The sequence below is a fragment of the Trachemys scripta genome, chromosome 20 (assembly GCF_013100865.1).
Source record: "Trachemys scripta elegans isolate TJP31775 chromosome 20, CAS_Tse_1.0, whole genome shotgun sequence".
NCBI lineage: Eukaryota > Metazoa > Chordata > Testudines > Emydidae > Trachemys > Trachemys scripta.
The window spans coordinates 2,738,120-2,752,831 of record NC_048317.1 but is presented as its reverse complement, the minus strand read 5'-3'; the positions used below and the strand labels follow the sequence as shown (position 1 = coordinate 2,752,831).

Sequence of the window (14,712 nt, the reverse complement as noted above, 5' to 3'; positions counted from 1 at the left end):
CCCTAGCACGCCGCCCCCGCTCTAATTCTCCTCCCCTCCCAGGTTTGCGGCGCCAAACAGCTGATTGGCGCTGCAAGCCTGGGAGGTGGGAGAAGTGGAGCGGTGACCGCGTGCTCGGGGAGGGGGCGTAGGAATGCTGTAAAAGCAAATTGGGGGCACCGCTTTTTGGCGCCCCCAAATCTTGGCACCCTAGGCAACCGCCTAGTTTGCCTTAATGGTAGCACCGGCCCTGCACTTGGGAAAATATTTCTGAAGAACTGGAGTTCCCTGTTTTGTGATGGGGGCAGAAACAAACAGTGAAGTATGGTACTGTACCTTACTGAAAAGTGAAAAAAATATACATTAAGTACATAGAAACGCAAATAAGACACTTTTTTGATAGTAGGTCATTTCTAGACCTCTCATTTTTATGAGTGCAGCAAAAAAGAGGTTGCCACTGTTTAATGGTGGACAGACAGCTAACTACATGAATTGAAGCAAACAAAATCTTCTTTGGCCTCAACTGGCAAAGAGAAGGGACTGTTCCTTCCAGGAGTGCTTAAGAATCGCGCACAAGCTAGTATATGTTACACCAAGCTTCACATTTCCCATTATAAATGGTATCTAAAGTATCCAGACTTCCCACAGCAAAGGTTAAGGGCAGAACATGAATGCTCACTTCCCATTTCCTTTAATTACTCAAGATTCTAAATCTCAGGCCTGGAACAATCTAGAGCTTTCACAGGAAATGAAGGAGGCAAATATTGGAAGGTCACATTTAAAATCAGAGAAGTTTTGGTAGAATGTGTATCCATGCCACCCAGACTGATTCTGGGGTCTGAGGCTGGCCTGTGTAATTAGTCATGACACAGACAGACAGGATTTGTAACAGCTCCATGTGGTAGGAGACTAGCAGCAGGTTTCTGTCTGTGTCAAATTGTAAGTGACTAAATAAACAGCTTCTTGTTCTGCCTGTGCCTCTGGGAAGCAGAGTATCATAATTCATCCATCATAGCGAGTAAATCATCTCCCTTGCTTGTGCTCTGTCTGGGCTGATCTGTCACCTCAAACTCTCCCATGATTCGAGCCAGCTCCTCATTCTGCTGTTGGTCCTGTTGAAAATGAAAACAAAACCCCAACATCTAAATCCTTAATTTCACAATTATTGTCAGTGTAACTCTGTTCAGAGAGTTCATCTCAAGATTTAAGGTGCAAAATTTGACTACATTTAGAACTGTCATCATAACCTTAGAAAAGCCCGCAGCGTTCTGAATTTTATGTATTTTAACATAAAAAGTATGTTTAAGAAAAGATACTTTTCAGTTACTGAGAAATTAACTAACCCCCTGATGAACCACCAGTTTTTTAAACACTACAAATAAAAACAAGTGTTAGCTCCCTCCTCCCCCCATTCGTTAATTATAACACTGGCCATTGCTTTTCCCTTAAAATAGCTAATGATGGAGCCTGCCCTTGCAGTTTTACCCCGTGCAGACCACAGGACTGGAATCAGAATACAAAACTCAGGTGACATACTTAAGCATGTGAGGATCTGTAGCTGTAGGGCAATACTTAAGCATGTGAGGATCTGTAGCTGTAGGGCAATAGGAGCAGGCAAATGGTCCATCGGGTCTGCCTTCTCTAGCCTATATATTTGTAAAACTTTGTGCTTTGGCAGGTGAGTAAAGGAGATACAGTTGCAAATATCTGCTATATTTCTAATTCTATTACTTTGTAATTGCTAAGTCTGCACATAATTTCTATTACTTATTTGTGATCTTAACTGGGTTTTGTCAAAATACATTAATATTTTCAAAATTTATCAAATTCATCTTTAGGGTAAAATTATTTTCTCAGAAACAAAGAGATGATAAAGATCAACGATCTGAAATACACCATACATACCTGTAAAATGACATGCATCTGACGAAGTGAGTATTCACCCACGAAAGCTTATGCTCCAAAACATCTGTTAGTCTATAACGTGCCACAGGACTCTCTGTTGCTTTTTACAGATCCAGACTAACATGGCTACCCCTCTGATACTTGACTCTATACATACCTGGGTTGCTTGGATGTTGATAACTTTGTAAGACAACTCTTCAGGCCTGGTCAATGCTGCATGTCTGATTGAAAGCATAAAAAAAGTTTACTTAATCTCATGTATGATAGATAGGGGAATGAAGGGGAAAACATCTGGTTGGTTATTAATTTACTGAGCATCCTTCTTCATATAGCAACCCCGGCACATCCATGAGATGCTAATACAGAAAATGGAATGGCAGCCTTCCCCTGCTCCCCACAGCCAGAAAATAAATCCTTTATCAAAGAGACTAGGATGATTAGATCTGAGAGACCAGATTACCTGAATTGTCATTAAGGCTATAATAAAGCACTTATCTTGTGAAATGTTTATTTGCTTAAAAGGAGCTGGAGGGAGATTGGTAATGGGAGAGTACTTCAAAGTTCAGGCACAGGTTCAAATCTATCAGGTCACTAGTGACCAAAAGTCATTACCATCCAATGGGGAATTAAAAGCCTCAGTCACTTTATAGTGGAGAAGACTCCATGTTACAACTCCCGCCCCCCAACCTGTGCTAACTGGATTTCTGGTTGGTAATTTCAGAGGCCAAGGTGTGAACACACCAGAGAGACTGAGCCCCTCTCTTGTCCCTGGAGAGGATCCATCCAGGTCAGGACTGAGCCATAATAGAACGCTTGCCCTGTGCTGTACCTTCGCTTTAGAGAAAGGGCTTCAGTCTCCAGGACTGTCAATGCTGTGCCTCTCCCCAGTCCCAAAACCACACACACAAAATTGCATTGGAATTAAGCATACTCTTCTTCCTCATCTGTTGTGAACAGGTTTAATCGGAATCCCGGCTCACTGCCATTGGGTTTCTTGATCTCCAGGCCTCCCATTAGTCTAGCCAAAAAGTTCAGTTCTTCTTTAGCAAGAGGGTTAGGGGCTGCATTCTCCTGCAGAAAACAATAATGGATTCGTTGGATGGACAAACAGAAAAAGAAGGACTATACTCGTTTTGCTGGTTCCTGGTATTGTAAAGGACAACATTTTTCAGTGTTATTATTATTTAATATTTTATATTATAGAAGCAATATGGTGGCTGACTGATGTTTAGCGCATATGGACTCAAACTGAGGTTACACATACAGGACAAAATAATTTCCTGGCTAAATCGAACAGCTGAAAAATCTGTAAAATGAACTTCCAATTGTTTCAGTAGGTCAAACAACTGATTAGGGAAAACAACAACAAAGATTTTAGCATGCATAAAGATCAGGACAGAGAACAATACAGAAAAAATTATATAACCATGATATAAACCACTGGTAGCCTCCTCTAATATGCTCTGGTCACCCCATGGCAACAAGGACGGTAAAAAATTGGAGGGAGTTCAGAGAAGGCTAACACCACAGAGGCCTGGAAAAACTATCCTATACACAGAGCCTGAAGAGACTGGGATTGTTTACCTGAGAAAGGAAGATGAATAGGAGGGGTCGTGATAAAAGTATATAAAATAATGAATGGTCTAGAAAAGGAAGGTTGGGAGCTTCTGTTCTTAATGTCTCAAAAAAGAACAAGGGGAGATTGAATGAAACTAAAAAAGGTGGCAAATCCAAAACTGATAAAAGGACATACTTCTTCACATAATGCGTATTTAGACCAAAATATTTTTTGCCACAGAATGTCACTGACATCAATAACTTAGTAAAGCATGAAGGGGATAGAAGGACAGCCGACCTTTGTGTGGGATGCCAAAGTCTTGGATGCTCCTGACATATGCGTCTCTACTGGCCGACTAACACTGTACCTATAGGGAAAAATAAAAGAGTTACTGCATGCAGGGAAAAAACAGTCAGTTCCTGTGCACAGGGGAGGAGCCAGAGAGACATCTCTGTCTGCATAGGATCCAAATATGTTTTCTGGATGATAAAGTTATATCCATACATTCTTTTCTGGAGACAGTGAATAATTGGAATGAGCAGTTCTAATTCAGTTTTTTAACAGACTGACTGTGTTAAAGTGCTTGAGTGAAGAAAAGTACAAATGGGCAAAGAGTACTCCTAACTCTTCTTTCCTGAATGGCAAAATTATTCAGACGAAATCTATGTCATCAAAAGTATTCCCTGAATGCAAACTAAGTGATAATTACATGCAGCTCACAGAACGTGAAGGACTAAACCAGATCCAGTCATTCCTCAACTCTGCTGTGGACAGGAGTTGAGATTTTGCTGTTTCTTTTTGGGGCTATTTATATATATCCATACATAGCTACTGCTAGTTGTGTTGTTCTCCTCCCAAGATGACATCACTAAACTAAAGGTATCAAGTTGATAAAGAGCTGCAGATGTGGCATAAACAAGCCAATGAGATACAAAGACCGAAGACATATTTTCCTCAACAAAACAAGAGCCATTTATCTTCAAGGCTGACCTTCAGCAGGTTTTATTAAGAATTGTATATGTAGTTTCTATGTAGGACAGTTTACTTACATGTTTGTCCCCAGTTTAAGCACTCTGTCTCCATAAAGATCAAATGAACCTTCCCTTTGTGGACTGATATAATTTCCACCATTGGTGAATTCAACCCTTTTAACTTCATCTCCATTGCAATTAAACATCCTTAAAGGAATAAAAATAAATCATTGTTATCTCAAGATATTTAGTGATGCTCTTTAGTGCTGACTTGCTTTGCTCTTCATACTGGAGGAGGGGGAATCAAGCTCTCTTTTGTCAAATGTTTGATACTATTATAAAAACGACTAAATTGATAAAGGGCAGCGATGTAATTTTAAAAGAATAAATAAGGGGCACTTTGCTGGAACAGGAGATTACAGAGGGAATACTCAGCCTTTAATTGTCAGATCACTTGTTCCAAATCCTGAGCTATATAAGTAATTAATGCCCAACAGATATTCAATGATCTATGCAAAATGAATGATAGTTTTGGTGCACTTCCCGCTGGACAAGTATTCTCATTACAGTTGGTACCAACTGCTCCTTTGTGGGCAGCCGTGCACACTGGGGGAGCTGCATACATAATAAATAATGGTCTAGAAATCACCTGATGAGTCCTGGAACTTCTGTTCCCCATGGAACAGGACCTGATATAGGCAGCACAAAGCGACCATTCGAGTTTTGTACTTTATCCTTTAGAAAGATGGAGACCTGCAAAGAAACACCCCACCCACAAAAATACCAGTCAAACGACTCCGAATGTAAATCACTTGGAGCCTGATCCTGCAGACTTCCTGCATGGTAATTCCTGCCAAAATCAAATGAAGGCTGATATTTGAAAGGACTGTGGGATTGGGCCCACAGTAGTCATATTCTAGTCATCGCCCACAGACTGGAACTGTTAATCTAACTTTAACTGATCATACTCAAATGAATAAAACTGAACCCTTTATTTTATTTAGGAATGTCAAATCCTTCTGTCAATCCCCAGTTTTTCATGGTTTCTTAGTCAAGCCTTTAATTAAAAAGAAAAATGTTTGTCAGTTGAGTTTGTACATAAACAGATCTCTTTGGGTTTGTGAAATCTCCCAGTAATGAAACACCCAAGTCCAGAAAACAATCTGTATATTAGTATTTAAAGAACTGCAGCTGAGTATGGGCAGTTGCTTTTCATACCATTCTAGTGAATGGGATGTTCATTTAGTAAAAACTATTGGGCACACTTGTTATTTATATTGTGCTCAGTTTTTAGAGTTACGGAGAGATCAAGCACATCGATGTAAATTACAAGCCCAAGCAGCAAAAACACACCTGTTTCAAACTAATGTAATTATAACAAAATACCTACATTTTATTGCCACAAAATCAAACTCACTGTTTTTCTTATGGGCTAATGAAATGGGACACTTACCCTGATGTGCATGTCCTGAAAGAAAATGAGGAGTGTTTGCCTGATCAGCTGAAATTCACCAGCAGAGAGACAACTGTACATCTAGAGAACAGAAAAGAAATTATAACTGTGCTGTTTCTAAGCTGTTCTGTGAATGACCTGTCCCATCTAGTCAAATGTGGCCACAAAAATGTCAAAACTGTGTTGCAAATAAAAATCAATAAAGGGCAGTGTGGTATGCAGTCATTGTTAACAAACCAATTCCAAATTCATTTCCTACTGAAGTCAATGGAAAGACTTACACTTCAATGGGAACTGGACTGGACCCTAAATAAATAAATAGCTTAAAGTGAGCAATATGAAAACAACACTGGAATTCTAAACTGCTCAGTCTCAAGAAGTGTTTTTAAAACACTTCAGAGCCTTCCTTCACCATTATTTATTATTAGACGATATCAGTCACTAAATTCCCTTCCAAAGAAATACAATTTAGGGTTAAAAAAAAAAGTCTTTCACTGGGATAGTTATATTTGTGGTTCCAAAAAGATAAGGAAAAGTTAGTAACTGAAAACCAAATCTATTTCCCTCAGGTTCAAGAGGGGAGCAGAATGATTTGAGTTGTTCCCTAAGGGTGAAAGAAAAGTTCCACACTCAATGAGCCACTCATTAACGTGGTATTTAGCATCTTTAAAATTATCTGAAAAAAAGTGAAAAAACAAACAGCGGTGTGGTCCATGGTTCATCCAATAATTGGGCTCTTACATCGATTAGCTGCCGAAATGTTTCGTCCACTTGGTTAAGAATATTAGGGGAGTCTCGTATAAAATCCTTGATAGCATCCAGATGATTGAAAGTGACTAGCAGTATGTCTTTGGGTCGAGGACAGAGCAGAACTTGGTATTTGAAAGCCATAGTCATAAGATCATAGAGCTGTAAAATAATGCAGGGAAATCTAGTTAGATCAAAAAACCTAAGTCAGTCATCATCTGGTGCAAATCCCACTGTCAAGTCAAGTTTAATCTGGAAAGTGATTTTGAAAACTCATCCCAATACCTGTATGGTAAGAGCTCTGATCTTTTATTCCTTTGGTAGATTTTATACATACCTGTTACATGCAGAATTTAATTTTTAGTATCTAAACCCATAGGGTAAAGTGTTGACAGGGGCTTCCCTCAACCTCCTGAGTTATAGCCACGGTTATTTGCATGTAGAAATACTCTTTACAAGCACACATTCAGGTATTTGCACATACAAAATTGAGGGTATGAATCTGGAGGTATAATTATAATAATATAATAATTATACACAGTTATAATTAAGACACATCTGACCCCAAATCAAACACTTTCACATTATCAAAGCAGAAACAGAGAGTTTGGAATTTGTTGTTGTTTTGAGTTATCTTAATGTGTCTGATACTAAAGGTATATTTTCTAATACCTTTCCTGGGAGGAAACTAGGAGGAACTTTTGCAAGGAGGTTTTCTGTCACAAAATGCTTGATCAATTAGAATGATATACAAAAAGTCTACTGCAATTAACACCCAGTGAGAAGCAGCATCAAAGAAAGCAACAAATGGCTTCTAATATCTAGAATAATTTATGAGGGGAAGACATTCTTTTTACCTTATCCATGCTCGCCTGGTTCAGCCTCATGATTGAAGCATGAGCCAGCCGGTCATACACTGTTCTCAGGGCCTTCTTGGAATAGAGTTCCTGTGGTTTAAACAGCTCTTCCATAAACTTTTTATTGAACATGGTTGTGATGATATCATTCATAACTGTAAAGACAAAAGAACCCATTCTGTTGATTTTCTATACTGACAGACTTCAGAAATAGCTAATGCTCTATTTTGTTCCACATGGAGGACACAGACAGTTGGGTGTGCGAGGATTCATATGAATTGTTACCTGTGCAAACCACATACAGAGCCACAAGAGAAAAAAATACTGGTATACTATACCAGCAAAGCACTTCTAGTGTGGACGCAGCTAAACCAGCCAAGCTGTCCTTTGCTATAGAGAAACAAACTATACTGGTAAAAGTGAAGTTCTGCCAGTATAAATGTATCTACACTAGGAGCTTTTGTTGGCACAGCTCTGTGGGTCAGGGATCACACCTCTTCACCCCTGCGAACGACAGAGCTGGGCTGGCAGAAGTCTGCAGTGTAGACCTAGCCATAGGCAACAAACACTTTTTTTCTGATGGGAATAAGACTCTTTTTGGTGCATTGTTTTTTAAGTCATGTCTATCACTTTTATTATTTTTTTATTTAAATTAGAAATGTCTGGTTCTGTGAACAGGCTGATACTGCATCTAATGCCTATTTAGCTGTTATTCTGCTCCACAGGGAAAGCTTTGTGGTTCTAAATTATATTAGACTTTCACATTACCATCTTAAAATAAATTATAGTCAACTGAATCTTTTTTCCCTTTAGAAATGTAAGAAATCAATTTCTTTTCCTCTTTTTAACAGAAGTCTTTCAAATGATTCAAGGTTCATTGTCTGAAGTTTTTGTGTTGCACAGATTTGGATTTTTGGTGGTAAGGAAAGCATTTCAAACACTGGCACCACTGGAAGATAATACTGAGCTCTTCCACTGTGATTTTCACATGAGAATCTCAAAGCACTTCAAAACATTTATTAAGCTTCACAACAACCTTATGAATAGTACCTTTTTATATATGTATATTGAGGCACAGAGCTGTTAAGTGACTTACTCAAGAGGTGCAGTGACAGAGCAAAGAACACAACCATGGAGTCCTGCCTCGTAGAGCTTTGCTCTAATCATCAGAGTACACTGCTTTTCTGAAAAGGTAGACACTAGGGATAAATTTAGCAGTGATACAAGGAGGTGCAACTCCACTGTCTTCAGTACTGAATTTGGCCCTAAACTTTGTATCACAAACACTCACTTCCCACTATGGAAATCCTGAATGAAAGCTAATATTGTAGTCCATACCAAGACTACAGAGCAAGGATTAAGCCTCTTCTAAGCAGATGACCACTACCAAAGATAGTGATGCTAGCAAATTCAAACAGGATTACAGAAACCTCAGGGCAGAAGTCAGAGAACAAAGAGATACTTGGTGGTAGTGATTAGTTATATAAATACTGACATTATTTCTTATTGGTAGAGTTAGACATGCACGCTCACTATTGGGGGGGCAGAGGGTGGTGAGTGGGTCTACTGCAGTGCAGCAGAAGCTATGTAGCAGCTATTTTCACCTTCTCTGGCGCTAAATAATACTGGAAACTTAGTTAGATATCCAGGGCAGTTGCTAGGTACCATTCAGGTGCCGAGAAGCTGGAAACAGATCATTCAGGGTGCTGGAGCGCAAGTCATTACTGATGCAATTCCCTCTATGCTTGCTTGGAGGTAATATTTACAAAGATGCAAAACAGTATTTCCCCTTGTGGGCATCTTAAGACATTTCATAGGATCCCAATCTATTCTCAGCTTCTAAGAAGCAGTGACCCAAATAAAAGTAACTACGATTAAAAGATTTTTCTTTCCCCCACTGCCTACCTTTGGAATGTACTGTCCATAAAACATTTTATTTGTCAATCCTAGCCAGAATCTTAATCCAACATCCCTTTGGGAATGAAGAAAATCCAATCCAATGTCAATAAGTATCAGTCATTACACATTTTATTTTGCAGCTGGTCAGACATGAAAAAAAATCAGACCTTCTGCCCCATGGCAACACTAACATGAATATTTTATAGCTGTTTGCACACATTGCACATTTTGTGTGCCCATCAAGATCCATTAAGGTTACCAAGGCCATTCAAACTGGTAGCAGAACAATCCTATTTAGAGTTGCAACAATACTCAGTCTCTCTATAAGTGTTTTACAATGGAATGAAATGGGATGACTTGTATTAACCACACATCAATCCTTACATAAATTAATTCCTGCAATTAAAACCATTCACATTTCTTAAAATAGAGCTATGAAAGAAACAAATATTCAATGTAAAAAGGGCACAGCCAACCCCAGTATCATTCAAAAACCAAACACACTTCTGATAGTGAAATGTGGTATTAATTTCTTTATAGGAACTAAAGACCATAGTCTTGGATCAAGCAAAGGGATCCCAGAGTGTAGGTTCTCCCAAGGAGAACATGTTAGCCATTCGAGTTTAGGAAAAAAACAAACAAACCAGAGGTGTGTCAGCCCAGGGATAAGGACACTCTAAGCAGTGCAGCACAAAGGCAACTAGGCACAGAGGGAGCTGAGCAAGCAGGACCAGGAAAGGGATCCAAGTGCAGACAGGAGACACCCCCACAAAGAGAGAATGCAATGGACGAGAGAGAAGAGGAGGATTCATAGAGGTTTTTCCATAATCATGTCACATCATTTGTGACCCATACATCTCAGTTTCTAATGCAGTTTAACGAGAGATGGCTCACATGCATGACAGGAAGCAGATAACTTTCTGTCTTGATAAAGCTCATGCTTCCTAGATTACATTCCAGTCAGCCAAAGGAATAATCCAAGACCAAAACACTTACACATTTTTACCTGCAACAAGTTTCCATTTAAAACAAAATCCAGGTACACAACTGCTGACAACCAAGGTTATAACTGACTCCAGCTGTGAACAACAGACACATACACGTTCACATTACAGTCTGCCAACTACTAATGACTGCTTCAGACACCAGTCACTGGTGACATTTTACACAGTTGCAGCAGCTCCTTTAGCTACTCATTGTGTAAACATGAACAATTGTATATTAATGATAAATAACGGAAGTCAATGAAATAGATGAGGATGGGTGAATCCTGAATCATCATATCATCAACCTTGTGATTTTGGACTGTTGACTGGTCAGGGATCATTCCTTTTAATAGTAGCATCCAGCAATGGATACAGTATGTTTTTACTGTATAATCCTTGCACAATGAAAGTATTAAAGCTTTACTGATTGATCTATGTGGAATCCACATTTGTGCCTTGACCATATAAATATGAAAAGCAGGTGGTTTTATCCTCCGCATCCCACTTTTGAATGTGTTACAACAGAGCCCTACAGAGCCTTTTGATATGTTAGTACATTTTAAATGCTGCAAGAACATGTAACTGCACAAAACACATTGTGGAGCCACAGAAAAAAACGGAAGCAAACTCCAGCATATTCACATATCAATATCACTTGAACACTTAGGTATAGGGCTGTCAATTAATCGCAGTTAACTCACGCGATTAACTAAAAATAAAATAAAATTGTGATTGAAAAAATTAATCGTAATTAATCGCACCTATAACATGAAATGTATTAAATATTTTCAATACTGATTTCAATGACAACACAGAATACAAAATGCACAGTGCTCACTTTATATTATTATTTTTGATTACAAATATATGCACTGTAAAAATGATAAACAAAATAAATAGTATTTTTCAATTCACCTCATACAAGTACTAAAGCAATCTCTTTATTATGAAAGTGTAACTTACAAATGCAGATTTTTTTTGGTTACATAACTGCACTCAAAAACAAAACAGTGTAAAACCTTAGAGCCTACAAGTCCACTCAGTCCTACTTCTTATTCTGCCAATCGCTAAGACAAACAAATTTGTTTACATTGACGAGAGATACTGCTGCCTGCTTCTTATTTACGTCACCTGAAAGTGAGAACAGGCGTTTGCATGGCACTTTTGTAGCTGGCATCAGGAGCGCCGCCAGCTTTTCTGCCACCCTGACATGCCGCCCCCCACAGAGGCGGCGGAAGGTCCCACTGCCGAAATACCGCTGCGGTTGCCGCCCCCCAAATTGTAGTGCCCTAGGTGACCGCCTAGGTCGCCTAATGGGTTGCGCCGGCCCTGGCTGGCATTGCAACATATTTTCATGCCAGATATGCTAAACATTTGAATGCCCCTTCATGCTTCGGCCACCATTCCAGAGGACATGCTTCCATGCTGATGATGGGTTCTGCTTGATAACAATCCAAAGCAGTGCGGACTGCCGCATGTTCATTTTCATCATCTGAGTCAGATGCCACCAGCAGAAGGTTGATTTTTCTTTTTGGTGGTTTGGGTTCTGTAGTTTTGTAAACAAGTAAAGAAGCAGGCAGCAGCATCTCCTGCAAATTGTAACCAATGTTGTTTGTCTGAGTGATTGACTGACCAAGAAGTAGGACTGAGTGGACTTGTAGGCTCTAAAGTTTTACATTGTTTTATTTTTGAATGCAGTTTTTTTTTTACATATTTCTACATTTGTAAGTTCAACTATTGTGATAAAGAGATTGCACTACTGTACTTGTATGAGGTGAATTGAAAAAGAATGTTTTTGTTTTTTACAGTGCAAATACTTGTAATTAAAAATAAATATAAAGTGAGCGTTGTACACTTTGTATTCTCTGTTGTAATTGAAATTAATATATTTGAAAATGTAGTAAACATCCAAAAATATTTAAAATAAATGGTATTCTATTGTTGTTTAACAGCGTGATTAATTGCGATTTTTTAAATCACGTGATTAATCACGATTAATTTTTTTAATCGCTTGACAGTCCTACATAGTGAAGCACCTTAGCTAAATGTACAGAGAAAGCTGAAGGCTTTATTCTGAAAACTGCGAATCATAACTATTAAAAGGAAGCTGCTTAAAGAGGTATTGGGCCCTGGAAACTGGAGACTAATTAAGAACAGGAAAGGTAGGGGATTAGGGAATTGGGAATATCCTGACAGAAATACAGCTATGCAGCATACATGATTACTGCCTGCATTTTACACATGAACAATGCTCACAGAACTCATGCAGTCATATGCTTGTATTTCTGTAAGGTTAATCAACAAAGACATTCAGATTTGGCTAGAAAGTTCTCTGGTGAAGATACCATCTATTGATATGCACTGCCCTGATTATAATTAATTTTCAGAGGGCTGCATGATTATAAGATATTTATTGTTAAAGGGTCTTTGATTTATTTGTGTTTAGATCTAAAATTATTAATGTATTTTTTAAATAGAAAGTCTTGGTTGAAGAATCACCTGTTTGTGTTCTTGACAATTGCTATAACTACAACACTGCAGCAACAGAGTTTGGAGTGTATATGTGCATATGGGTTTAGAGTGCATATGTGGATATGGTTGTGTTGATCTACTGCATGCAGCTAAAAGGTTACTGTACCTCGTTTCCTGTCCACATCTGTCCATTCATCTACACGAAGCATACAAAACAAAAACATTGGTTCAAGTAGTAAGAACAATACTTGCAAGGAGATTAAAAGAAAGAAATTGGAAAAATCTAGCTAATGGACTTTATTTTCATGTCAGCATTCAATGCTTAACAAGAAAAGGCTGCCTGCCATTTTTACCTTTCATTCACATTAAAAACCAAACACCAATGGGGAAATCCTGGCCCTTTTGAGGTCATTGGCAAAAATTCCACTGACTTCACTGAGGCTAGAATTTTATCCCAAGCATTTAAATGCTCAGCACTTTTGACACCAAGCTGGGAAAGGAAAGAGCTAATGTGACTGGTTGTTTTCAGTACAACAGTTCTAACCAATGATACCACAACATAGCTGTAACCACATCTCAACCAAAATAAAGCCTGACTCTTCTGCAGTGCAAAATGCCGCTACAGTAGTGCAGGTCCTACGTTCTCATCGAGATGTGTCGGAACTTGTTTTTTTGGGTCACTAATTCACACCTCATGTGTCATTATGTTTACCGGCTTGTTTACACTTACAGTACTGCAGCTGTGCCGGTGGAGCTGCGCTGCTGTATCTCTAGTGAAAACGCTACTTACGCCAAGAGGAGAGCTTCTCCTGATAGCACAGGTACTCCACCTCCCTGAGACTGTCAATGGGAAAAGTCCTCCTGTCCACGTAGTGCTGTCTACACCGGGGGTTAGCTTAGTAGAACGACGACTCTCAAAGATGTGGAAAATCCACACCCCTCAGTCACGTAGTTATACTGACGTAAGTTGGTAGTGTAGGCCAAGCCTAAGTTTTGTACCTCCAGCCACCTGAACAGCACACAGCGATCTTTGCAATAAGATAGCCCTATCATTACTTTAGCCATTATAATAGGAATTGTTAAAAATAGCTTCCCGTAATATATCCTCTGCTACTGTTAAGCAGTTTTTTCAGATTGGGAGGACAGATGGAAATGCACAATGAACCTTTTCCCTGATTTCTTATTGTTATGAAATTTTAAAGTTCCCGGGATTGCCTTCCCTGCCCCTGCTCCATACTTTCATGGTTTGGAGAAGAACCTCTTTTTAATTATAATTTGTTTAATTCTGAAAATGTTACAATGAGAGCTGCATAATGCCACTGATTTAAGGTTGGAGCTTTTGTGTAGTAAGTACGAAATCAAAGGGGGAGGTACATTTAATAATGACATGTTACTAGGGTGGGCATAAAGTCCAGTAGTCATATATTTATGTTTCTCTTATTTTTAAAATTGTGTGTGTTTGTTTCTCAGGGACTTTTTAAAATGCTTCAGGAAGCCATCTCTGGGTCCAAAAATAACACCTCATCTGCTGTTATTGTGATATTTCAGAACCAGGATAATGAAAATATTGTTGAGAAGACCAAATCTTATTTTGGTTCCATAAATGGATCCCTGAGGCATTAAGCTCTGAAATTCAAATACAGAGATATTCAAGTTTATTTGGGTTTCCATGATAACCAAATGCACAATCTTAGTTTTTACTTTCTTCTATTGTAGGCTTCTACCCATACCAGCTCTTTACTGTAATAAGTGTAGCAATCTCTAGTATGTAAAGAAGTGATGATTTTTCTGGAGATGTTGATAAGTAGGATGACTAAGGTTACGATTTAGTCACGAGTATCTTTAGTAAAAAATTCATGGCCCACGACCTGTCCATAATTTATAC

The 14,712-nt window shown here is 38.8% G+C and overlaps 1 protein-coding gene across 4 annotated transcripts; it reads right to left on the bottom strand.

The window, feature by feature from the left end:
• Positions 1-371: 371 nt before the first annotated feature.
• OSCP1 (organic solute carrier partner 1) lies at positions 372-13,066 on the bottom strand. 4 transcript variants are annotated; one of them, XM_034754254.1, is made up of 11 exons: positions 12,994-13,038; positions 10,376-10,448; positions 7,471-7,625; positions 6,608-6,775; positions 5,867-5,947; positions 5,063-5,166; positions 4,492-4,620; positions 3,740-3,809; positions 2,816-2,955; positions 2,042-2,105; positions 372-1,091 (listed from the first exon to the last, which is right to left on the bottom strand). In XM_034754254.1, exons 1-11 carry the CDS (start codon positions 13,021-13,023, stop codon positions 975-977), a joined length of 1,131 nt encoding a protein of 376 aa, XP_034610145.1. In that variant the 5' UTR covers positions 13,024-13,038; the 3' UTR covers positions 372-974. The 4 variants fall into 4 exon arrangements, with proteins under 4 accessions (XP_034610145.1, XP_034610146.1, XP_034610148.1 ...); XM_034754255.1 differs by lacking the exon at positions 10,376-10,448 and having other exon boundaries at positions 12,994-13,066; XM_034754257.1 differs by lacking the exon at positions 6,608-6,775.
• Positions 13,067-14,712: the final 1,646 nt, after the last annotated feature.